The sequence below is a fragment of the Bubalus bubalis genome, chromosome 16 (genome assembly GCF_019923935.1).
Source record: "Bubalus bubalis isolate 160015118507 breed Murrah chromosome 16, NDDB_SH_1, whole genome shotgun sequence".
Taxonomy (NCBI): Eukaryota; Metazoa; Chordata; class Mammalia; order Artiodactyla; family Bovidae; genus Bubalus; species Bubalus bubalis.
The window spans coordinates 34,862,395-34,888,712 of record NC_059172.1 but is presented as its reverse complement, the minus strand read 5'-3'; the positions used below and the strand labels follow the sequence as shown (position 1 = coordinate 34,888,712).

At 37.7% G+C, this 26,318-nt stretch overlaps 1 protein-coding gene, 1 non-coding gene and 1 pseudogene across 2 annotated transcripts; 2 read left to right on the top strand and 1 right to left on the bottom strand.

Annotated features, from left to right (window-relative positions):
* The first annotated feature begins 3,216 nt into the window (after positions 1 to 3,216).
* LOC112579781 lies at positions 3,217 to 3,323 on the top strand. The gene has a single exon (XR_003104114.1). It is a non-coding gene; the product is annotated as a U6 spliceosomal RNA (small nuclear RNA).
* A 4,503-nt stretch (positions 3,324 to 7,826) lies between these two features.
* LOC102395170 lies at positions 7,827 to 8,763 on the top strand (annotated as a pseudogene).
* Positions 8,764 to 18,485: 9,722 nt separating this feature from the next.
* LOC112579457 (olfactory receptor 51T1-like) lies at positions 18,486 to 19,490 on the bottom strand. Its single transcript, XM_025265902.3, has one exon. The coding sequence runs from the start codon at positions 19,467 to 19,469 to the stop codon at positions 18,486 to 18,488; it is 984 nt and encodes a 327-aa protein (XP_025121687.3). The 5' UTR covers positions 19,470 to 19,490.
* Between the last annotated feature and the right edge of the window lie 6,828 nt (positions 19,491 to 26,318).

The window sequence follows — 26,318 nt, the reverse complement described above, 5'->3', positions numbered from 1 at the left end:
TTCTTGCAGTCCAAGGGACTTGCAAGAGTCTTCTCCAACACCAAAATTCAAAAGCATCAATTCTTCGGCACTCAGCTTTCTTCACAGTCCAACTCTCACATCCATACATGACCACTGGAAAAACGAAAGCCTTGACTAGATGGACCTTTGTTGGCAAAGTAATATCTCTGCTTTTGAATATGCTATCTAGGTTGGTCATAACTTTCCTTCCAAGGAGTAAGCGTCTTTTAATTTCATGACTGCAATCACCATCTGCAGTGATTTTGGAGCCCCCAAAAATAAAGCTTGACACTGTTTCCACTGTTTCCCCATCTATTTCCCATGAAATGATGGGACCAGAAGCCATGATCCATGTGGTCGCAAAGAATTGTACAAGACTGAGAGACTGAACTGAACTGAAGTGAACTGCATCACCAAGATAAAAGGAAACATTTTGCAATGATAAAAGCATCAGTTCATTAAGATGTCATAGCAATCTTAATATTATACATATGTGCTCAGTCATGTCCAACTCTTTGGGACCCATTGGACTAGCCTGTCAGGCTCCTCTGTCCTTAGGCTTTCCCAGACAAGTATACTGGAGAGGGTTGTCATTTCCTTCTCCAGGGGATCTCCTGACCCAGGGATCAAACCCACATCACTTGTGTCTCCTGCTTTGGCAGGTGGATTCTTTACCACTAGGGCCACCTGGGAAGCCCTTTGTTTTTGTTTTTGTTTTTGTTTTTTTTATTAATTTTTATGGCTATACAGTTGATTTACAATGTTGTTCTAGTTTCTGCTATACAGCAAAATGAATCAGTTATACATACACATTTATCCACTCTTTCTTACATTCTTTTCCCATGTAGGTCATTACAGAGTATTGAGTAGAGTTCCCTGTAGATACAGTAGGTCCTTAGTAGTTATGTATTTTTTGCATAGTAGCGTGTATACGACACATGATTTCTCATTCAGTGGGTTCATTACCATCATTTATTTTGATACTCAAATTTCCTGAGGTTTGATCTGCAGGAGTCCCATCCAGACAGCTCCTATATCCTTTTGACCTGCCTCCCATAATTTTATTGAGCAGTTCCTTCTTTTCTGGTACAACAAGATGTTCTAAACTCATCTTTTATCTTCTTTTCTCCAGACTGGAAATCAGCCATGTCTTCAAGGAACTCTTTTCTTTGTTTTCAGTGAGAACTGGTATTTCAAAATCAAGATCTGAATGCTGGTTGCATGCATTCATTGCTACCAGTGTGTCACTGTTTATAGATCCTTTCAGGTGCCATATAAGAGGTTCAAAAACATGTATTTTAGAAATTATGAATTCATAATTATGCCTCCAGTTCTAATCCTGCCTTGCACTATTCTTCCTTGGCTTCCCAACTGAAATATTTACTTTCAAAATTATTGAAATATTTACTCATTTCCTTAGTTCTGTAATATACACAAAATAGTTTCGGAATTGCTATATATTTGTACTCTGAAAAATAAACCTATTAAGAGTTCAAGATTTGTAGGGACTTCCCTGGTGGTCCAGTGGTTAAGACTCTGCACGAATTCAATCCTTGGTTGGAAAACTAAGATCCCACATGCCATGTGGTGTGGCCAAAAGATTAAAAAGATTTCAAGGTTTGTATGTCCTTTTTGTCTTTAAATGCATGTATACGATCAAAGTATTCTCTTCAGGAGTTATGTGGAATAGGTTTTCACTTGCTCCTCCTCCCTTCACCCCATAATTTTTATTCATTTGAAATGCTTCTCTTTGAATTGAGTTTTTCCTCTCATGTTGATTTAATTTTCTGAATATATAAAATTATTTCAAAAGTCAAAACTATAATAAAAGTTGTATTCATAGATGTCATTCCTTCCCTGACTGCCATTACTCATTTCCCCCACTCCTTAAAGTAATCGATTTCATTAATTTCTGTCTACTCTTCCAGTGTGATTTGCCAAGATAAGCAGAAAAAGTGGAATGTTCCAAAATTTAAATTAAAAAAAAAAGAATATATGTAAAGGTAATATGAAACAATTAAAATATCTGTTGCTTACAATGAAAAAAAAAGTTACTTTATTTCAAAGCCAATTAGATTTTCATGTCTTAATTGCATGGTAAAGCCCTTATCTTTATTTTGAATCTGAAAATATTTTCTTCACTTAAACTAGGAATCAGCAAACAATGGTTCTCAGGTCGAGTATGGTCTACAACTTGCTTTTATACAACTGATGAGTTACAAATGGCTTTACCTTTTTTAGTGGCCAGGAAAAAAATAAAATAAATATCTATAACATGTGAAACTTATACAAAATTTGAATTGTAGTGTCCATAAATGAGGTTTTACCAGAAGACATCTATGTTTATTGTGTAAGTATTATATATAACTTTTTGTGCTACAATGTCAAGTTGAGTAGTTGCAACAAAGACTGTATGACCCTAAATTTTAAAGAAGCCTAAAATATTCACTATCTGACCCTTTATAGAAAATGTACCCCAACTCTAGTATTAAACTATTTTAGGAATTTTCAAAGTTAGTTGTAAATATACTCTGATTTTTCTGATTAAGTTATTTATACACTTTTTCCTGGGAAATGTTAACACTTGGGTACAAAAGTTACAAATATATAAGTCTGCTGTCTCTCCACCTGAAGAGGCCCATCTATGAGAACCATGCAGTACTATTTTTTTTTCAATTTGTTTTTAATTGGAGGACAACTGCTTTACAATGTTGTGTCGATTTCTGCCATACAACAACATGAATCAGCCATCAGTATACATATATCCCTCCCTCTTAGACCTCCCTCCCACCCCTCTTATCCAACACCTCTAGTGTGAGCACCATATAGTACTATCAAATACGTCTCTCTGCATCAGTCTCATCTCCTAATTTATGTGACAATTTGCTGTTATTAAGATACTAGCTATCAATTATAGGTACTGTCAAACATTGCAGATGTGTCATTAGTTTATACCCAAATAATCGTATAAAGTAGGTGCTAATATTCCTATCTGAAAGAAGGCATACAATGATTTGTCTAAGGTGTCACCCAGCATGTAAATAAATGGTGGAAACAAGAGTGAAAACAGACTTGATTCTAAAGCCCATGGTCCTGTGGGCCACACTGCACTGCCTTCTTAATCAGGGACTCCTGCCTCCTTACCCTTGTCTGAATCCCCTTGCATCCTCTTACATCAACCTACTCTGACTTCCAAGCACTGCTAAAAGCATATAAGTACTCATTTCAGCAGCACATACACTAAAATTGGAACCATACAGAGAAGATTAGATCAGCCCCTGAACAAGGGTGACATGCAAGCTCTTGGAACAAGCCCTTTGTTTATACATGTAATAGGAAAGGCCCAAAATACACAAAGAAAAAGTAACAGTACTAAAAAGAAAAAGACAGGTTTTTTTAATTTTTAATTTTGTATTGGGGTATAGCCTATTAACAATATTGTGATAGTCGCAGATGAACAGTGAAGGGACTCAGCCATACATATACATGTATCCATTCACCTGAAATATCCTTCCCATCCAGGCTGTCACATAACATTGAGCACAGTTCCCTGTGCTGTACAGTATGCCCTTGTTGGTTATCCATTTCAAATGTAGTAATCTGTATATGTCCATACCAAACTAACTATCCCTTCCCCCCTTTCTTCCCCCTGGCAACCATAAATTCTTTCTCTTAGTCTGTGAGTCTCCTTCTGTTTTGTAAGTTATGTTATTTGTTTTTAGAATCCACATATAAGGGATGTCATATGATATTTCTCCTTCTCTGGAAAAAGACAAATTCTTAATCAGATTTGGAGATTTTGGCACTTTCCTGTTTCTGTGCTACTTTGTTGCATGTGTAGATAAAAATGAAATTGAGCTGTACACTCCAGATGTATCCATCTTACTCTATGTAATTTACATTTTAAAAATTAAAAAGGGAAAACATCTTCATTGACTGTAAGAAAATAAAAAGAAACTAAGAAGTAATGAGCCTAAAATAATGTATCAGTTAATTTGGAATTAAATAATGTATTGGTAGCTTCAACTGCTTTCTCTAATCTCTCAGGCAGGCTCTCCTTGATATGTTTAAGTCTCCAAAACCTGTGAAATATTTCAGTCTGACCTTTTCATGTTCTTATGGGAACCAGTGAGTTTAAACTACAATCCTGTATCAGGCTCTCTTCTGGGAATTTCTAGGAAGTTTCTCGGGGAAATCATTTGTTTACAGAGGATAGCAGAGCTATAGGAATTGGTGTGCCATAAGTACAAAACTCAAAAGACAGCTCAAAGAGTGATCTGTAGATGAAGGTTGGTCAACAGATGTGGTACACTGAGGCTGAGAAGCCTCTAGCCTAAAATAATTTCTGTTTGGTAAGTGCAGTAGGGCCCTAACATGACATTGTCTTATAATATGGCTTTGTATCATGAGTGTGTCTGAAACATGAAAACTGAACTGGGCCTAAGAGAGGATGATGAATAAGTGTCAATAATGCCTAATGTGGCTCAATAAGGATGACATTTTTGACATAGGAAGGGCTCAAAGGTAAAAAACAAAAACAAAAAGATTGCAATGGGGGGAAGGGGGTAGGGGAGCTTCTCTTGGTGATATGTTTACCTGATAAGAAGATACTTTTAACTTAAATTTGGAGAAGAAGCTATGAAAATGTAAAAATGCACTAAAATGCTTTTAGCCATCCATTGCCACTGTTCAATTCACCTTTCTACAGTTCATCTGAGAAAGTATCCAGTTGTTCATGCACAGTTAGACAAAATGCTGGATAGAGTTGGAACTCTATGTGAGATAGGAATTGGGAAATAGGCAGACTAATCAGCTGAAAGAGTAAAGTGTATTATTCATCTAAGCAAAGACTAGGAAGGTAGACATGGGTACAGAAGTCAGGCCATGGATGACAGGATCTTAGTCACTAGACTCAAATCAGAGGAGAGGACTTAATTTAGTCTTGGAAGAAAGGGCAGGTGAGAGGATATTAAGGCCTCATGTTAATTGGAAGAGGGGCCTGGAAACAATCTAGCTACTCCAGGTAAGTCGTATGTGACTGCAAGGAAAGTACTGTAAGGTGCAGTCTAAGACAGTCCTTAGTATTCTGTCAGAGAATAAGACACACCTGGGTTTGAATTCTAGTTCCATCCATGACTGGGGCTTCCCAGATGGTGCAGTGGTAAAGAATCCACCTGCCAACACAGGAAACACAAGAGATGCAGGTTCAATCCCTGGGTCAGGAAGACCTCCTGGAGTAGGGAATGGCAACCCACTCCAGTATTATTGCCTGTAAAATTCCATGGACAAAGGAGCCTGTTGGGTTACAGTACATGGGGTCACAAAGAGTTAGACACGACTGAGTATGCAGCACATATATGCATATCTATCCATGATTAGCTACTTTTTTAATTTATAAAACAGAGATAATAGCAGTACCTGCTTCACAAGGTTTCTCTGAGAATTAAATAAAGGGTATACAAAGAGCCTGAGATATCATTCATCTTAGAGATAGTATTCCTGAATTTTAATTCTTTTTAGTAATAACATATAGGACTGTCTCTCAAGACAATAAATTTACTTGAAATTCTTGAGTAATTTCTCCACATGAGTCACTACACTTGAGAAACAAATGCACGGGACCCTTTATATGCTAGTAAAGTAATGCTCATTTTCTAAGCCAGGCTTCAGCAATACATGAACCGTGAACTTCCAGATATTCAAGCTGGTTTTAGAAAAGGCAGACGAACCAGAGACCAAATTACCAACATCCACTGGATCATCAAAAAAGCAAGCGAGTTCCAGAAAAACGTCTATTTCTGCTTGACTATGCCAAAGCCTTTAACTGTGTGAATCACAATAAACTGTGGAAAATTCTGAAAGAGATGGGAATACCAGACCACCTGACCTGCCTCTTGAGAAATCTATATGCAGGTCAGGAAGCAACAGTTAGAACTGGACATGGAACAACAGGCTGGTTCCAAATAGGAAAAGGAGTAAGTCAAGGCTATATATTGTCACCCTGCTTATTTAACTTATAGGCAGTGTACATCATGAGAAACGCTGGGCTGGAAGAAGCACAAGCTGAAATAAAGATTACCGGGAGAAATATTTATAATCTCAGAGATGCAGATGACACCACCCTTCTGGCAGAAAGTGAAGAGGAACTAAAAAGCCTCTTGATGAAAGTGAAAGTGGAGAGTGAAAGGTTGGCTTAAAGCTCAACATTCAGAAAACAGAGATCATGGCATCTGGTCCCATCACTTCATGGGAAATAGATGGGCAAACAGGGGAAACAGTGTCAGATTTTATTTTTGGTGGGCTCCAAAATCACTTGCAAATGGTGACTGCAGCCATGAAATTAAAAGATGCTTACTCCTTGGAAGCAAAGTTATGACCAACCTAGATAGCATATTCAAAAGCAGAGACATTACTTTGCCAACAAAGGCTCGTCTAGTCAAGGCTATGGTTTTTCCAGAGGTCATGTCTGGATGTGAGAGTTGGACTGTGAAGAAAGCTGAGCACTGAAGAATTGATGCTTTTGAACTGTGGTGCTGGAGAAGACTCTTGAGAGTCCCTTGGACTGCAAGGAGATCCAACCAGTCCATTCTAAAGAAGATTAGTCCTGGGTGTTCATTGGAAGGACTGATGCTGAGGCTTAAACTCCAATACTTTGGCCACCTCATGTGAAGAGTTGACTCTTTGGAAAAGACCCTGATGCTGGAAGGGATTGGGGGCAGGAGGAAAAGGGGACGACAGAGGATGAGATGGCTGGATGGCATCACTGACTCGATGGACATGAGTTTGGGTAAACTCCAGGAGTTGGTGATGGACAGGGAGGCCTGGCGTGCTGCGATTCATGGGGTTGCAAAGAGTTGGACACGACTGAGTGACTGAAGTGAACTGAACTGATTGTTAGTAGGAGATTTATTATGTTTCAGACTGATCAGGACTTTGCCAACTATCTCTTATCCTCAAAGTAATTCTGCTATTTTACTATCTCCTGTTCACCAGTAAGTGTATAAGTCTTCACGTATAAACATTTATTTTTAAGTTCACATAAAAATGGAACAAATATTTTGAAAGTGAAACTATGGGTAAAAATTATCTAAAGAATGTCTAGCACCGAGTAATAGTTTCTGATGTTTTCTCTTTTTAATCTCTCTAACATATTTATTCCTTTTTTTCCCTCTTTCAGCTTAAGAGCTGTCTCTCATCTTCCTCTCTTGATCTGACTGAGCAAGTGTTGATTTTGTACCTTTACAATGTCCCAGTTGTTTCTACTTGGTGGATGGTGCTACAACAGTGGTAGCAAGCTCTACAGAGAGCTTGCAAGTGAAATCAGCTTTAGAAGCCTGGCCTGAAAAGTGTTTGGAGTAAACATCTCTAGAAATTGGAGAAACCACTTCCTAACTGCTTTACTAAAATCTATTTCTTGCTTTTTTTCTTCTTTTCTTCTTAATTCTATGTTCATTTTGGATCAAGAAGAAAGAGCTACCATATAGTTCAGCCTGACTGTATAAATTGTTTCATTATATTATAGATGGGGAGGGGCAAAACCTAGTAATAAAAGGGGAATTTATTTTTTCTCAGGACCTGATGGGGAAGTGTGACATCCATGATTCTCCTTGTCAGTTAACATTATCTGACTATATTATCAATAGTCTGTTTGTAAGAAATATTTCATTCTTTTATTCTTTTATTCTATTATGAGAAGTCTTTCAAAACTGTGTTTTCTCTGTTTATGTCTCAGACAAAAGTGCTGAAAGAAGGGAGAAGTGCATAACAGACCTATGCTGAAAGTGCCATTTCAGATCTTGGAATAAATACTTCCCAATCAATTTATCATGCACACTCTCAATTCTTCTAAGGTGGAGATCACCACCTTCTTCCTGATTGGGATCCCAGAACTGGAGCATGTTCACATATGGATCTCTGTCCCCATCTGCCTCATGTACCTGGTGGCCATTCTTGGCAATTGCACCATCCTCTTCATGATCAGGACAGAGTCCTCACTCCATGCACCCATGTACTATTTCCTTTCCATGTTGGCTGTCTCTGACCTGGGACTGTCCCTCTCATCCCTCCCCACTATGCTGCTGATCTTTGCTCTCAATGCTACAGGAATTTCCCCAAGTGCCTGCTTTGCTCAAGAATTCTTTATCCATGGATTCACAAATCTGGAGTCCTCAGCGCTCCTGGTCATGTCTTTTGTTTGCTTTTTGGCCATCCGCAACCCCCTGAGATAACAGCTCCATCCTCCCCAATGCCAGAGTGGCCAAAATGGATCTGGTGTTCCTCACTAAAAGCATGCTCTTATTGCTCCCATTTCCTTTCACTCTTAAAAGATTGACCTATTGTAGGAAGAGCCTACTTTCTCACTCTTACTGTCTCCATCAAGATGTCATGAAGCTTGCCTGCTCTGACAACACAGTCAACTTTTTCTATGGCTTCTTTGTTGCTCTCTTTATGATGACAGACAGTGTGTTCACTGCTGTGTTCTATGTATTCATCCTGAAGACTGTGATGGGAATTGGATCCCACAAGGAGCAGCTCAAAGCCCTCAACACCTGTGTTTCCCACATCTGTGCTGTGCTTATCTTCTATGTGCCCATCATCGCTTCAGCTTCCATGCACTGCTTTGGCAAGCTCAAGTGCCCAGTGGCCATGATCCTCATTGCTGACATTTTCTTGCTAGTACCACCTCTGATGAATCCCACTGTCTACTGTGTGAAGACACAGCAAATTCGTGAGAAGGTTCTGGGGAAATTTGGTCTAAAATAAAGGTATGGGGAAAAGTGAGGCAGGGTCAGCCAGGTTCAGGGAATAAAACAATACCTTTCTAAGCAAAGTCTTATGGATGGGTCATTCTTATCTTTCCTAATCATGATTGTAATCAGTACAACAACATGTGGTCTGGGCATTGAGGTCTGTGAGCTTAGGACTTACACGGGCATTGATAGGTATATATGGGATAATTTTGTAATATAATTAAAATCATGAACCAATACATGGATGTGGAATTTTAGTTACAGTGTTTACAACACAAGGATGTAAAAATGGAAGTAGAGATTGTTTTCCCTTATAGAGAATGAATATCAGAGGAGCTGGAGTCTAAAGACATTACTCCAAACCAGTTACTTATTTTCTTTCCTGCAGCCTTCAGTCATGTATTTACTGTGGGGACTCAATTTAAATTCTTGATTACCCATTTAAATTTAAAAACTCTGTTTTCAAATATGAGTTGCTTATATATTTTCTCCCTTTGCACTTGTTTTTTTTTAATTTTTTATTTTAATTTTACTTTGGGTTATAGTTGATTTGGGCTTCCCTTGTGGCTCAGCTGGTAAAGAATCTGCCTGCAATGCGGGAGACCTGGGTTTGACCTCTGGGTTGGGAAGATCCCCTGGAGAAGGGAAAGGCTACCCACTCTAGTATTCTGGCCTGGAGAATTCCATGGACTATAGCCCATGGGGTCGCAAAGTGTCGGATACGACTGGGTGACTTTCACTTTTCATAGTTGATTCACAATGTGGTGTTAGTTTCAGGTATACAGACAAGTGATTCAGTTACATATTCTTTTTCAGATACTTTTCCCATTTATGTTAATACAGAATATTGAGTATTGTTTTTCATGTTATATAGTAGGTCTTTATTAATTATCTCTCTTATATATAGTAGTGTGCATTTTAATCTAAAATTTCTAATTTATTTATCCTCACCACCTTTCCCTTTTGATAACCTAACTCTGTCTTCTAAGTCTGTGAGTCTGTTTTTGTTTTGTAAATAAGTTCATTTGTATCTTTTTATAGATTACACATATAAGTGATATCATATGATACTTGTCTTTCTCTATCTGGCTTACTTCACTTAGTATGATAATCTCCAGGTCCATCCATGTTGCTGCAAATTGCATTATTTCACTCTTTCTAATGGCTGAGTAATATTTCACTGTATAAATATACCATATCTTCTTTATGCATTCATCTGTCTATGGACATTTAGGTTGCTCCCATGTCTTGGCTATTGTAAATAGTACTGTTATGAACATTAGGGTGCATGAATCTCTTTGAGTTGGTGTTTTCTCTGGATATATGCTGAGGAGTGGGATTGTTGGAACATATGGTAACTATCAATTCCTGGGTTGGGAAGATCCCCTGGAGGAGGGCATGGCAATCCACTCCAGTATTCTTGCCTGGAGAATCCCATGGACATAGGAGCCTGCTGGGCTACATTACATAGGTTCTCACAGGGTCAGACACGACTGAAGCAACATAGCAGGCATGCAAGCATGGTAACTATATTTTAGTTTTTTAAGGAACTTCCATACTGTCTTCATAGTGACTGCACCAATTTACATTCCCACTAACAGTATAAGAGGATTCCATTTTCTCTATACCCTTTTATTGTCTGTAGATTTTTTTGATGATGGCCATTCTGACCAGTGTGAGGTGATACCTCATTGTAGTTTAGTTTTGATTTACATTTCTCTAATAATTAGTGATGTTGTCTTTGCTCTATCCTTAACCATCAAATAGAGACAAAGTGGCTCGGCGGTAAAGAATCTGCCTGCCAATGCAGGTGATGCAGGAGACATGGGTTTGATTCCTGGATCGGGAAGATCCCCTGGAGGAGGAACTGTCAACTCACCCCAGTATTCTTGCCTGGAAAATCCCACTGACAGAGGAACCTGGTATACTATAATGTATGGGGTCACAGAGAGTCAGACACAGTTGAGCATGCATGCAGCCTTGAACTGACAATAAACTCATAATATTCTTTAAGACAGAGTAGGTTTGCTTTTCTTTTCCTCTAACTTACAACAGGGTTCCAAAAAGCCATATTTACTAAAAGAACAGAGGGGCAGTTCTGCTATTAGTAAGAAATAGGAAAGCTATTAATAGTAGCACGGTAATTTTTAAAGCACTGATATTCTTTTTTTTTTTTTTTTTTTTTGAACACATGTGTACCTGTGGCAGATTCATTCTGATATATGGCAAAACCAATACAATATTGTAAATTTAAAAAATAAAATAAAGCACTGATATTCTTAGATGCCTTAAAATATATGTTCTAAAATAATGATTTCAATGCTTTTAGATACTTGGTATTTTGGTATTAGGTATTTGGCATGTTCAGTTACACTAAGAATGCTAGAAATAATTTTGAGCTAACAGAAAAAATGACATACTAGGCATATATTAAGGAATATAAAATAATATTCATGCATATATAGTTGCACTTTTAAAAAGTTAAATAGCCAACTAAGAATGATTGGTTACCTCAAATTATTTCCTATAAATTATGTCATTTGGTTTTTGTTCATGTTTTACTCAAGAGTATTTAGTTGGGGACAAAGATAGAAAGCATAAAATTTAGAATAAGCTAACCAACAATTTGTACTGTGCAGTGAGAGAAAATTACTGTTAATAAATTTCAATGTTTTACTTCCTGTGTCAAAATCACAAAGAATTAATAGTATTGATGTTCCCAAAAATCATTTGAAGAAGTTGTTCTCAGATGGCTAAATATTACTATAGATTTGATGTCCCCAGGTGAATTTCACTGAGTTCTTGTTCAACAAGTGATGTCTCCATGTCTATAGATTCTTTAGGAAAGGACAACCTTTTGTACATCCTCCCAGTTTGTACTATTAATTCTCTGAGGACCCAAACAGTTTCCAATTATGTTATGTTTATTAGTTCACATGTCTGCCTCTCTTCCTTGTAATTCATTTCTTTAAAATAACTGCACCCATCACACTGATGGCATATCTCCAGCACTTGTATGGAAATGACATCTGAATAGTAGTCTGACACATTTCTCAACTCTCAACACATTTTATTGCTGAACAACAGCAGTAAAAACTCTTAACAATTCAGAATATGATGATAAATTTCAGGCATACAGAATATCTGGAATGATAGAAAACCTATTGCCAAAATCATTAAGGAGTAACTATACATTTTAGGTTAAAGAAGCTGTCCTAAAAAACAGTTAGTGTTCTGTTTAACCACAAGAAAGAGCAAATACATTGTCATGAAAAACATGAGAAAGAATACTTATTCTCTTTTTAGTGTTTACCCTCAACTCAGAAATTCAAATCTTTACAATAACTCAAGTCATAACATGTCAATAAATGTTTCTTGATCAGAAGAGTAAATACATTTCAGTTTCTCACTTTTCCTCAATTACCATACAGGTTTAACACATTTTCAATCAAGCTCCCAGTAGCATATTTAGAAATTTACCTAATAATTCCAAAAATAGATTTATAAGATTAAACTGAAGAGTATGATAGTAATAAATAAAAATTGTAACAAGACTCTTAGTAATAATAACAACTATTACTCAGCTATAAATTCTGTGTAGTTTGGTCAATAAATCAATGGGAAAAATAAGGAAATATAAAAAACACACTTCAATATACCATACATGATATGAAAACTTAATATATAATTAAGGAATATCAAAACAATATTGAAATAGGTTGACTATTCAAACAATTATGGTAGAAAAAATCTGCACCTATTTAAACTACACATGTGTTTGTGATCTTTAATCACACACAAAAATAAGATAAATGAATAAGTATGTTCAAAGCTAAATTTTAAATCTACTTTAAGTAAATAAATTAACCTCTGGATGGGAACAATTTTCTAAAGAAATAAGAAAAATGTAAAAGCTGAAAGGAAAAGTGAAAAGCAATTAGATATTTGAATGGCTTTTAAATCATTACAATTTAGAAGATAATAATATGATATATGCAACGTTCGCCATTTACTAGGTACCAGACTTTGGGCTAAATATTTACCTGCATTAACTCCATTAATTTTTGCAAGAGCATGGTAGATTTTATGAGTTCCCCCCTGTTATGGGGATTAAGAATTTAAAGCTTTGAGCAGTTAGCTTATCCAGGGACACAGAACTATGGTGTTAGAAACTTGAGTCTACCCCAGGCAGTGTGTTTCCAGAGCCTACAAACTAATCCATTAAATTTAACAATTCAAATTCTATGTGTGGTCAAATATATATTTATAAGAATATATTTTGAGAATTATTTTCTATGATAAAAATGCTATAAAATACTGAAATGTTAAATAATAGGAAGTATAATATAAACCATGATATACAAATAATATTAAATATTATTCACCCATACAGCTCAGCAGTCAGAACTAAGTGGTATTTGCTAAACACTAAATTAGATGTTTAGGATTAAATGAAAATAAAACATAGGCCTACTCTCAAGCTTATAGTCTGGTGGTAGGGAGAACAAACAAATAGTTAAATTCACTGAGTAAAGTACAGTAAGTTTAAGCATGAATGTAAGAAAGCACAAATAAAAGAATGGCAGTTTGCCTTTTTTAGTGAAGAATCAGAGGAAAGCTTCCTAAAGGAAGCTAATCTAATATAAAATATGATTTAATGGAGAATAGTGAGTAACATCAGGCAAATCTACAAGTAGAAATATATGTTGAAATATACAGTACTACCCTGGTTCATAAATATATGTTGTGTGTGTACTACATTGGCTTATTAAACTGGAGCCTATTATACAGAGTGAAGTAAGCCAGAAAGAAAAACACCAATACAGTATACTAACGCATATATATGGAATTTAGAAAGATGGTAACAATAACCCTGTGTACGAGACAGCAAAAGAGACACTGATGTATAGAACAGTCTTATGGACTCTGTGGGAGAGGGAGAGGGTGGGAAGATTTGGGAGAATGGCATTGAAACATGTAAAATATCATGTATGAAATGAGATGCCAGTCCAGGTTCGATGCACGATACTGGATGCTTGGGGCTGGTGCACTGGGACGACCCAGAGGGATGGAATGGGGAGGGAGGAGGGAGGAGGGTTCAGGATGGGGAACACATGTATACCTGTGGCGGATTCATTTTGATATTTGGCAAATCTAATACAGTTATGTAAAGTTTAAAAATAAAATAAAATTAAAAAAAATAAAATTAAATTAAAAAAAAAAAAAAAAGAGTTTAGGTCATAGATCATATAATATTTCTCAATGGTAGAATTGTGAATGATTTTTGTTATCTTTTAAATACTTTTCTGTATTTCCCAACACATTCACAAAAGTTTAATTATTTATAAATATACATATATATGACGTTTATAATTTTTTAAGAAAAACCCCAATATATTAAATGCATTGCTTGAAATAACACCAAAATGCAAAGTCATCTACTAATAGCAACTACTATAGAGTACACTGATGAAAGCATTTCAACACTGAGCAGGCAATTTTGGTATTGAGCAATTGAATTTTGAGTTGAATATGAAAAGTACCTTCGGAGGAATGAAAGATTAACACATATAGCAGGCTGCTTTATATACTGACCATCATAAAACTGGAAGAACAATTACACATTTTTATAATTGCTCACCTAAAACCTTCAGAGCTCAGAATTTTTTATACTTTAGAAAGGCCCTGTAACACTTGGGGCATTATCCTGTATTCTGACACAGTTATATTACTGAAGTGAAATGTGTTAATATTCACACAATTGAAATAAATAATGTCCATAAGTATATTCACAACAGTTCATGTTAGCTTTGTTGTTTGCTTCTAATGCATTTGGGTATCAGACTTATGAAAATTTTAAATATATATATAATATGTATTTTTCCAGATGTTTTTAAATATATGAATTGTGAAGTGTTGTGGATCTACAAAAAAAAAAGAAAAGGAAAACAAATTTTAGAAATCTCTTCCAAAGAAGCAATTAAAAAGTCATTGATATTGGTAAGAACTGGTGAAGGAATGTTTGGATGGTTAGCTTAGGGTGTGGTGTGGGCTGTCTGCTCTGCTACAGGACAGTTTCAGAGTGATAGTCTCTGCCGTAGTGTGATGCTCTTTAAAGAAAAATATTTTTCTTTCTTGTTTCATAGTTCTTCATTTTCACCAGCCTTTCATAGCTGCTATATAAGCCCTCTTTCCTCTCTAGGCGGAGTAATGTCTGGACTCAAAAACATAAATATTGAAAAACATTGTTTGGTATTTTATGTCATTCCCTGGAGTCCTCAAAGAGTACTGTGTAACCTCATCTAGAACATGCCCAGTTCTGTGACAGTTTTTCTGCCTCACCCCATTCCTACAATTCTTACCTAAATTCACAAAATTCTCTTACTTAAGTCTCTTTCCTTAAGATTTTTTTTTTCCCCTGGGCTTACTAATAGGCTGCCTGATTAATAAAAATGTCTTCCATTATTAATCCTTTTTTTCTGTAATGAGGTATAGATATTTTATGTCTATACCTTGGGACTATTGAACTTTTACATAATAGTTGTATTCTATCCCATCGAAGGGATTATAACCAAAGAGACATTTGGCAGCAACATGAAGATGGAACATTGAAATCTGAAATACTGATTGTGGTATGATGAAATATAAAGGTTTCCCACAAAATGCACAAGGCCAAGAGAGCTTCTGTGCTGTGATGCTCATCTTGGAGTCTAAAAAAACAAATGTTATTTCCATTTGCACTACTTTCTGTATGTTCATACATTGATTTTTCTCCACATAAAATACTGGCTTCAGGCATACATGTTTGTGTGACATTTAAGTGATTCCAGTGAGATATCAAAAAAAATCTGAATATTCTGTATAAAAAGGAAATCATACAGATAATATTCACTATAAACAATATGTGGATATCATTACTTATGGTTAGAGAAAAATGGGTTGGGGTTTGGGCAAAGCAGAGTTACAGGGTTGTTAGCAGTTGAACTGAACAGAAAGCTGAGGCAAACATACCAGAATTTGGGAGTGGGGTTCCCTGTCTGGTTTTCCAGGCAAGAATACCAGAGTGGGTTACTATTTCCTTCTCCAGTGGACCACGGCTTGTCAGAACTCTTCACTGGGACCCGTCCATCTTGGATGGCTCTGCGCAGCCTGGCTCATAACTTCATTGAGTTATGCAAGCCCCATCACCACGACAACGCTGTGATCCATGAAGTTACAATACTTTGGCCACCTGATGCGAAGAACTGACTCATTGAAAAAGACCCTGATTATGGGGGGAAATGAAGGTAAAAGGAGACGGGGATGGCAGAGTGTGAGATGATTAGATAACATTACTGAATCAATGGACATGAATTTGAGCAAACTCTGAGAGAGAGGGGAGTTCAGAGGAGCCAGGCATGCTGCAGTCCATGGAGTCACAAAGAGTCAGACACAACTTAGAGATTAAACAACAACTCCCTGCCTACTAGAAATAGGAAGCTGGCTTAGAGGGAGGAGATAAGTGGCTTAGATCAGAGTGTCCGTTTGGTCCATTGAGCTTACACATGAATTTCTGAGCAGAATTAAGATTTCATAATCCTTTGTGTGAAACAAAAGTTAGGAGAATTCTCTCAATATCCTGTCAACTCTATACTGAGGTTCAGTTCAGTTCAGTCACACAGTCGTATCCGACTCTTTGCAACCCCATGAATTGCAGCATGCCAGGCCTCCCTGTCCAACACCAACTCCTGGAGTTGACTCAGACTCACTTCCATCGGGTCAGTGATGCCATCCAGCCATCTCATCCTCTGTCATCCCCTTTTCCTCCTATCTTCATTCCCTCCCAACATCAGAGTCTTTTCCAATGAGTCAACTCTTCGCATGAGGTGGCCAAAGTATTGGAGTTTCAGCTTCAGCATCATTCCTTCCAAAGAACACCCAGGACTGATCTCCTTTACAATGGACTGCTTGGATCTTCTTGCAGTCCAAGGGACTTGCAAGAGTCTTCTCCAACACCACAGTTCAAAAGCACCAATTCTTCAGTGCTCAGCTTTCTTCACAGTCCAACTCTCACATCCATACATGACTACTGGAAAACCATAGCCCTGACTAGACGGACCTTTATTGGCAAAGTAATGTCTCTGCTTTTGAATATGCTGTATAGGTTGGTCCTAACTTCCCTTCCAAGGAGTAAGCGTCTTTTAATTTCATGGCTGCAGTCACCATCTGCAGTGATTTTGGAGCCCCCCAAAATAAAATTTGACACTGTGTCCACTGTTTCCCCATCTATTTCCCATGAAGTGATGGGACCAGATGCCATGATCTTAGTTTTCTGAATGTTAAGCTTTAAGTCAACTTTTTCACTCTCCTCTTTCATTTTCATCAAGAGGCTCTTTAGTTCTTCTTCACTCTCTGCCATAAGGGTGGTGCAATCTGTATATCTGAGGTTATTGATATTTCTTCTGGCAATCTTGATTCCAGCTTGTGCTTCTTCCAGCCCAGCGTTTCTCATGATGTACTCTGCATAGAAGTTAACTAAGCAGGGTGACAATATACAGCCTTGATGTACTCCTTTACTTTTTCACAAAATAAATATTGTTAATAGAGGTAACCCACACATGTCATATTAAAAAGTATCAAAACCACTGTGCACTTCTATGGTAACAAGTACACAAAAAGGTCAAGGAGCCTAACAGTTAGGGAGAAAATTAACAACTCAAGAAACCAAGGTGAATAGAGAGAAGTTTCAGTCCTGAGGTACAGTAGATACTGAAGAGGGGCATAGAATCAGAATCAGAATTATATTAAACTGTCAAGGCAGTGGGAAAATAATAAAAGGCAATGTGTGATTTTATAAATTGCACTCATTGGAGTTGTAACAAATCAGAACTTGGAAAGTTTCGTTTTTGTTAAGGAGGAAAAAAAATAAAGGGAAAAAACAAAAAGAGAAATTCAGGGCATGTATCCAGAAGGAGGCAGTGGTCTCTGGAGGTGATTTAGGAAATGAAGCCAGTGTACAATAATTACCTAGGTTTAAATTACAAATTTCTATGTGTGAACCTTTGCACACACATGTAACTCTTCTGTTTACCAGCTCAACCAAAAATCTTCAATTACCACTGGGAAATTTGACCACAGAAATAAACGGTTTTGTTCAATGAATGAAAAATAAAATTATTGTCATTTATTTTGGTCCTTAGAATTATCATTTTTAAGCAGATAATTAAATTGTTTAACTGGATGGATGAAGATGACTTCACTCTGTGTGTTAAGTCTTTCTGTGCTTTTAATATGCACGAAAGTCCACATAGTGGTTTTAAATGTTTGAAGGCTGTGCTGTGCTGTGCTTAGTCGCTCAGTCATGTCTGACTCTTTGCCACCCCATGGACTCTAGCCCACCAGGCTCCTCTGTCCGTGGGAATTCTCCAGGAAAGAATACTGGAGTGGGTTGACATGCCCTCCTCCAAGGGATCTTTCTAACCCAGGGATCAAACCTAGGTCTCCCACACTGTAGGCAGATTCTTTACCAACTGAGCTACCAGGGAAGCCCCAAATGTTTGAGGGACTAATACACAATTAATTTGGTTTTGAATATTGTTTATTTGTTTGAACTCTTTGATAAATTTAGGGGATTCTCATCTTCCTACTCCTATAATTTTACTGAAATTGTCTTAGTAACTACAGTGCCTGAGGATGACGTGGATATAAATTCCTCTACTACTTAAATATACTTTATGTACTTACAATTTCTCCCCTTCAGTCCCATGATCCTCTAAGACCCCTCACATTACGGCTCCATGAAACTTTAGTTTGAAGTAGCTGGAGCATAGCCTGGCGGATAGTCCTGGTCTTCAAGCTGTAAATGATAGGGTTCACTACAGGTGGTAAGAGCAAATACACATTGGCCAAAATACTACAGATCACCCTCGGAGTAGAGCTAAGGAGGCGATGTGTAAAGGACAGGCTGATCATTGGCACATAGAAAATAGTGACAGCACAGATGTGACACACACAAGTGTTGAGAGCCTTTTTTTGCTTCTTGGGGGCCACGATGCTCAGGACAGCACGGATTATCAGGACATAGGAGACAAGAATGAACATTAAGTCAGTACCAGTCATGTAGAGCTGAAGAAACAAGCCCCAAAAGCTGTTGATCCAGGGGTTGGAATATGTATCTCTGATTATATCTGGGTGGTAACAAAATGGGTGGGAAAGCTCCTTTCTTTCCTGGAAAGATACACTCTTCAAGGCTAGAAGCATGGGAAAGATGAAAATTAGTTGTCGTATGCAAATGAATAGTCCGATCACCATGATCATCATGTCTTTGAGGACAGTGGCATATTTCAGTGGGTTACAGATAGCCATGAAGCGGTCAAAAGCCATAATTGCCAGCACTGAGGACTCCAGGAAGGAGAAAGCATGTACAAAGAACATTTGAATGAGGCAAGCTTTAAAGCTGATTTCCCGGGCATGAAACCAGAGAACCCCAAGCACAGTGGGGAGGGTCGTGATGGTCAGACACAAATCAGCAGCTGACAGCATAGAGAGGAAATAGTACATGGGCTTGTGGAGACGCTGCTTAACAAAGATGACAAACAGGATCATAGTATTTCCCAAGAGAGCAATGATGTAGAGACAGCAGACAGGGATGGAGATCCAGACACGAGCGAGTTCCAGCCCAGGGAATGCAGTGAGGAGGAAGGTTGAAGGGGAGGATGTGGTGTTATTGAAAATCATCATGGTGGGTTGAGGACATGCCCTGAAAAAAGAGATAAAAATAATAGTATCTGTCATATTGATCCTTTTTCAAGCACTAACTCTTCTATAAACTCCTCCCAAATTACACATGTCTCTGTATTCAAAACCTCTAATTTAATCATGATACCTATCACATAATTCTCCAGTATCTTAAATTTTTCTTATCAGACTTGGCCCTGTTTTTCTTTCTCTACCATATCCCAATTAAAACCATCAGTCTCTCTAGGTTCATCCCACCCTATTGCCCAGACCAGCCCTGACTTGAAGTAGGAAATACTTATAGACATGTCACACACATGCACACACACCAACAAAACAGCAACTGTGATTACAACTGTTGGGTCTTAGTATTAAATCTCCAAGCTGGGACTTCTCTGGTGGTCCAGCAGTTAAGACTATGAGCTTCTGCTGCAGGAACAATGGGTTCCATTCCTGGTTGGGGAGCTAAGATCCCACATGCTGTGTGGTGCACTCAAGAAAAAAAGTCTCTAAGCTATATGAGTTGATATAGAAATAATGGAGAAGTGCTTAAGGGCACTTCTTAAGGGCATCTGTGAAAGCATACTTCATAATGCTCTTGCTGGAAGATGGGCTAGGATTTTATATCCAGAAATACCCTTGTACCTGAGTTATTAGCCATTCTTTCCTAGTGGACTCTATTAGAAATGTCCTTTAGGTATCAGAGCTTCTTTATTTCTTTTCCTTTAATGGAGTAGCTTCCTTAATTCCTCTCTCCTCTACTCCACATCATCTGTGCTCTAATTCTGTTTCTCTGAATCCTGTTCCTGGTCTACTGAAATAAAAAGACCTTGTCTTCCTTTTCTCCAATCTTACACTTTAGTACTTCTTTCTACTCCTTCCCATAGGTCTCTACCATGTAACTTGTAACCAACTCACTGTGAGTAGATTGCCCTAATGAATCCTGTGAAAAATTTCAAATCATATTCTAGAATACATGATTTAAAGCATCCTAATCTAGGGATAGTGGGTAATGCTAGACAAAATACTTGTATAAAAAAATGTGAGAGGCCCTCAACAAAATGAAATGAATGACTGTAAAAAGCATTAATGGAGTGGAAGTAGGGACTAAGAGCTTAAAGATAGACACTCAGAGACAGACAGGATGAGGTGCTATCATAAACTGGAATATCAGGTAGTTCTCTGAGTGAGAAAGCCCATAGAATAATAGCTGCACACACACACACACACACGCACACACACAGATGATGTCAGAAGGGAGGCAGAATCTGTAATTGATATTTAAGACAAGCATTGCAATTCTATTTAGGACTGTTTCAATAAGCTCTAATGTCATTGCTCATTTTAATTTTTCACTTGGGACATTTAGTTATCAAGAAAAAAAAAAAGTAATGATATACCTAGCCTAACCATTGTGTAGATACAGCCAATCATAATATTCTTATTCTTATTTTTCACTAGTCTAGGCTTTCTGTCCCAGTGACAGAATAGATACAAGGAATTTGTGAGTAACAGATCCTTCCAGTTGTTTTATAAAGATAAATGAGGGATTGCTGGTTATTTTCTTCCCATCCTTCAATCTACTCTAGATGGTTACAGATAAAATTACTTGTTACACCAAAGGAAAAAAATTAATTGCTTTTTCTGCTATAATATTTAGTATTATATTATAGTTGATTGAGAATAAAACACAAAGAATCAGGAAGACTAGTGACAACTTCTTTTCAATTTGATAAGCAAAGATATTAAAAGTGAATTCCTTTTCTGTGATAACCATCCTGGAATCTCTCTGCAATAAAGGGGCTCGATCTACTGACTGTCTTTCAACAGTGCTTTACGTATGCTTTTTATTACATTAGTATCCTATTGGTTGATCACATTTCTTTCTTCCTCTAAAATTCTAGCTCTCTGGACATAAAACATATGTGTTCATCTTTATATTTTCTCCAGAGACAAAGCATGGTGATAAAAGTTCAGATAAACTAGTTTTCATTAGATGTATTAACAGGCGGATAGATAGATAATAGAGAGATAGATAAAGACTAGATGAGAGAAATACAAAATGAGACTGGAAGTTTTGAGGGCAAACTGTTTCCGTAGATATGGGGATCATAAGGAGAGTAATTAATCCTCTTATTGATTGGGAGAAGAAGGAGAGTAAGCTAAGAGAAAAGGAAAAGAATTAAAGTCTTTTATATGTGTCACCATTTGTTAGCCAATTTATATGTAATTTTATATAATACCAGGAAAAATTGATACAGATGTTTATTCTTCTATTTTAGAGAAAGGAAATGAAACTGACAAGGTAAAATTGTACATACACATTCAAAATTCAAAGCCAAATTTACTAACTGCAAAATCCATTAAACCATTTTTTATTAAACCATAGACCATTCGAGAAATCAGGCTTATGAGAGAAGTTAAACAGTTGAACACTGTGATATTCTTCCTTAAAAATGAAAGAACAGTTTCTATTATATACTAGTATGTGACTTAGAGGAAGTATAGAGATGAGAAATAAGTAAAACACAGAACAATGTCCTTATGGCTTATTTAAAGAATATTTGTGGAGTCAATCAGTATAAAAATATACATGGATGTCCACATATATTTGTATTGTGTATACCTCCATGTGCTGGTGGATGTAGAGAGGAATTTTAGAATGGGAATGTAATCAAAAGATGACCAAAAATCAGACATCAATTATCTTCTCTTATTTGAAATGTATCTCATAAAGGACAAAAAGATAATATGGGATGATATGAGGGGTTAGGAGGAAAGGAGATGCATTTCAGTTCATTATACTACTTGAAAAATTGTTTCCAGTGGGATAGGGATATGTAGGCAGGAGAAGGAGAAGGCTTTCTCTCCAGCTCACGTAAGCCCATGCACTCTGGAACAAGTTATAGGACAAAGCTCAGTGCCTAGTTTTGTCAAGATTTTCTCCCTACGACCTACTAACAAGAAGAGTAGGTAGTGCTTTATAGCACCAGTTGTCGACCTGACAGGTCAGGCAGATGGTAACATCTGTCAATTCACATACAGAAGCTAGATTGAATGACTTGTATAAGATCCACCCAACTAAATAATGCAGTGATCCAAAGGACAGCATCACTGCTTACTGGCATCAGTAAAGTATAGACCAATCCCCACCTTCTTCCCTTCATTTCTCAACACTGAAATCTATTCTTTCCACAATCTGGAACCCTGTCACGACAGATCCAGGCCATATTAACCTGAAACTTCGCCTCCACTTCTCTGTACCACTTGATGGTTGGATCTTACATTTGACTCAATAATGAGGTATGGTTGATATCAATTGGTAAGTTACATATGCAAGCACCATCACCTTTTTTTGCCTCGAGTGTGAGTTTCTTAAAGGTTTGGAAATGCCTGATTTTCTTCTCTTAGTAAACAAGGATATGCAATAACACAAATCTTTAATTATTGTTGACTGATTTCTAAATGATCGTGACCACAGGCAGAGAGTTATGAGTTCTATCCCTTTTTCTCTTTTTTCCTCCCATTCCCTCATGTCCTTCATTTTCCTGTTGCAATTTCTTCAAGGCTCCATCACACCCCTCTGTTTCTTCATCCTACCTTATTTTATAGTTTCCATCACTTCACTGATCTTCTCTTTCCCTCTTTCTCCTAGCATTTCTCACTTTTTAATCCCTTCCCTTCTGTTCCAACCCACTAATGTATTCTTACCTGCTCAAGTCATCAGGAAATAGCACCAACTTCTCTTAAGTCCCACCACGGAGCAGGGACTAAGCCAGCTCCCAAGAGTGGGGGCTTTATAGGAAGATTAGTAGAGTCACCAGGCAACAGAGGGCTGATGAACGAACTGGTTGGATCAAGAGTTATGGCGCCCATAAAACTATGTTCCTCTCCAACAGCTCAGACACATCTCCCTGACATGCTTCCAACCCTGCTCCCAGGCCCAGGCAAATTCCATATATCAGGGGCTGTAAGCACAGCCCTGGCCCTGGGGGCTGACAGTAATGGGTGTCTTCAAAATCTGCCTGCCTGGGTCAGAAAACTGCAACCATTCCTCTTCACCCTGCCTTAGGCTACAGATTCTTAGCCCGGGATGCTCCCTGATGTCAGAGCAGGCTCAAGAGAGTGCAGAGAGAGTAATCCCTATGTTCTCAGCTCCAATATGTACTCTTTCTAACAAATCTTGTTGTCCTCCTTGTCATTCCTGTGTTCCTCCTCTTACTCAGGATCCCTTTCTAAGAAGCCATCTTATTATCTGAATTACATCTGCAGCCCACCTACCATTCTAGGCATAATTAAACTAGCATTTGGTGAGCTCATCACACTTGCCAAAAATAATGCTAACACTTGAAACACATTGTTGTATTTATTTATTATCTTGCTTATGGGTTAGGTATTATTCTCCATTATTCCACAGTTGATGAAATTGAAACTCAAAGAGGTTTTGAATAACTTGAAAAGTTAGCTAGTTACAGAACCGGTATTCACCCATGTCTGCTGCTGCTGCTAAGTCTCTGCAGTCATGTCCGACTCTGTGTGACCCCATAGACGGTAGCCCACCAGGCCCCGCCATTCCTGGGATTCTCCAGGCAAGAACACTGGAGTGGGTTGCCATTTCCTCCTCCAATGCGTGAGAGTGAAAAGTGAAAGTGAAGTCGCTCAGTCGTGTCCGACTCTTAGCGACCCCATGGACTGCAGCCTACCAGGCTCCTCCATCCATGGGATCCTCCAGGCAAGAGTACTGGAGTGGGTTGCCATTGCCCTCTCCCATGTCTATCTTACTCTAAAGCTGTTAATCTTAAATAATATGTTATACTGTCTTCTCTGGTCAACCGTTTCCACTGATATTTCAGAAAATGTGATTGTAATAGATGGTTCTCGATCTATCCGTTCTATAGATTGCTTGATTCTCAACTATGTGCTTATAGTTCATTTTAGCCTCATTTTGACAAAAATCTGTCTCTCCATAGTAGGCAGTATATTAATAATTCTTACCATATCTAACGGGCTTCCCAGGTGGTGCTAGTGGTAAAGAACGTGACAATGTAGGATACTTAAGAGACATGGGTTCGATCCTTGGGTCAGAAAGATGCCCTGTAGGAGGGCTTGGCCACCCACTTGTTGCCTGGACAATCCATGGACAGTGGAGCCTTGTGGGCTACAGTCCATAGGGTCCCCAAGAGTCAGACACAACTGAAGCAACTTAGCATGTGTGCGCCATATCTAATCATTCTTGACTTTTTATCCTTCTTGAAACATTTTTCCAACCATGTCTCATTATATCATAGCCAGACGCACTTGGCAAAGTTGCAGACACCTATCCCAATGTATATCTAGAGAGATTAAGTTATAGCATAAACTTTTTATACAGCAAGTAATGTTTAGATTTATATGTAAATACCATCCTTTCCCACTGGCTCTTCTCAGCAAAAATGAGTGACTCTGGAAATTTCAAATGAGAGTTACTAAAATTAAATGAGACGGAGAAGTTAGGCAGCATGAAATCAATCTTAATAAAATAGAGTTTTCACTCATTCATTAATTCACAAAGAACATATCTTATGAACTATATTAAGTACATACTTGAGATAGACAGATGTAGTATAAAAAGGGTCTCTCATGATATGGTTCTTATGAAGTATGTAGAATAGCAGGGACACAATGCTATTAGGTAATTAGAACACATATACTGTGAGAAACTCTAACATAATAAAGGGCATGTCAGAAAAGTCTTCTGGATAGAAATAAAGCTGAAATTTATATCAAAAATTTATACAGAGTTCCCTATTATTCTAGCTCACTGAATTCATCATACTTTTTACTTGCTATTTTATTTTTAATATATTTCTCTCCTGCTTCAAACCCATTGTATGCTGCTGCTACTGTTAAGTTGCTTCAGTCGTGTCCGACTCTGTGCGACCCCATGTTATGAAATATATTTACAGAACATATAAATAAACACTAAAGACAAAAGAAGACATATCCTATATTCAACAATATATGTCAGCATGTTTGCAATGGAGCAAAAACAATCTGAGAATTTTTCTTAAATAAGTTGTTAAAGATTGGCATGCAATGGAATACTAGTCAGCAATAAAGAGAAATAAACTACAAAGACCCACAACAACATGAGTGAATCTCAAATGCATTACACTATGAAGCCAGACATGGAAGATTATGTGCTGAAGGGCCCATGGCATTCTGGAAAAACAAGAATTATATGCATGGAAACAAATTAGAGCTTGTCAGGGTTGGGCATAGATAAAGGGGTTGACTAAAGGGGCAGCATGAGGTAATTTGAGAGAATGATATAATCTTTCTGTATCTAGGTATCAGTGGTGGTTGCATGGCTATGCATCTGTGAAAACTTAAGCGATCAAAGGCCATGGCCACCAGGACACCTGATTCCCCTCCCCCAAGGGTGTGAATGAAGAACATTTCAGTGACGCAGACATCAAGGGTTACTGAGCACCAGCTGAGCCAGTGAACACTGATCGTGGTGGGCGTGGAAGACAATGAAAGGCTGACATCAGTGGCAACTAGCATTGCCAGAAAATAATACAAGGGCTCATGGAGATGTTGTTCAACTTTGATGATAGCTAGGATGGTGACATTACCCAGGAATGTGAAACTGTAAAGAAGACAGAGGGACAGGGCCAACCAGAAGTCCTTCTCTGGCATTCCTGGAATCCCAGTAAGGGTAAAGGCCTGATGGTTGTTAATAGTTTGGTTGAATGACAGCATTGTGGATCAAAGGTTTGACTAGGCAAAAAGAAAAGAACTCATTAAGCCAATCAGCTTCAATTAGAATCACTGACAATAAGTTTTGAGATGGTAACCATGAGAGGCAGC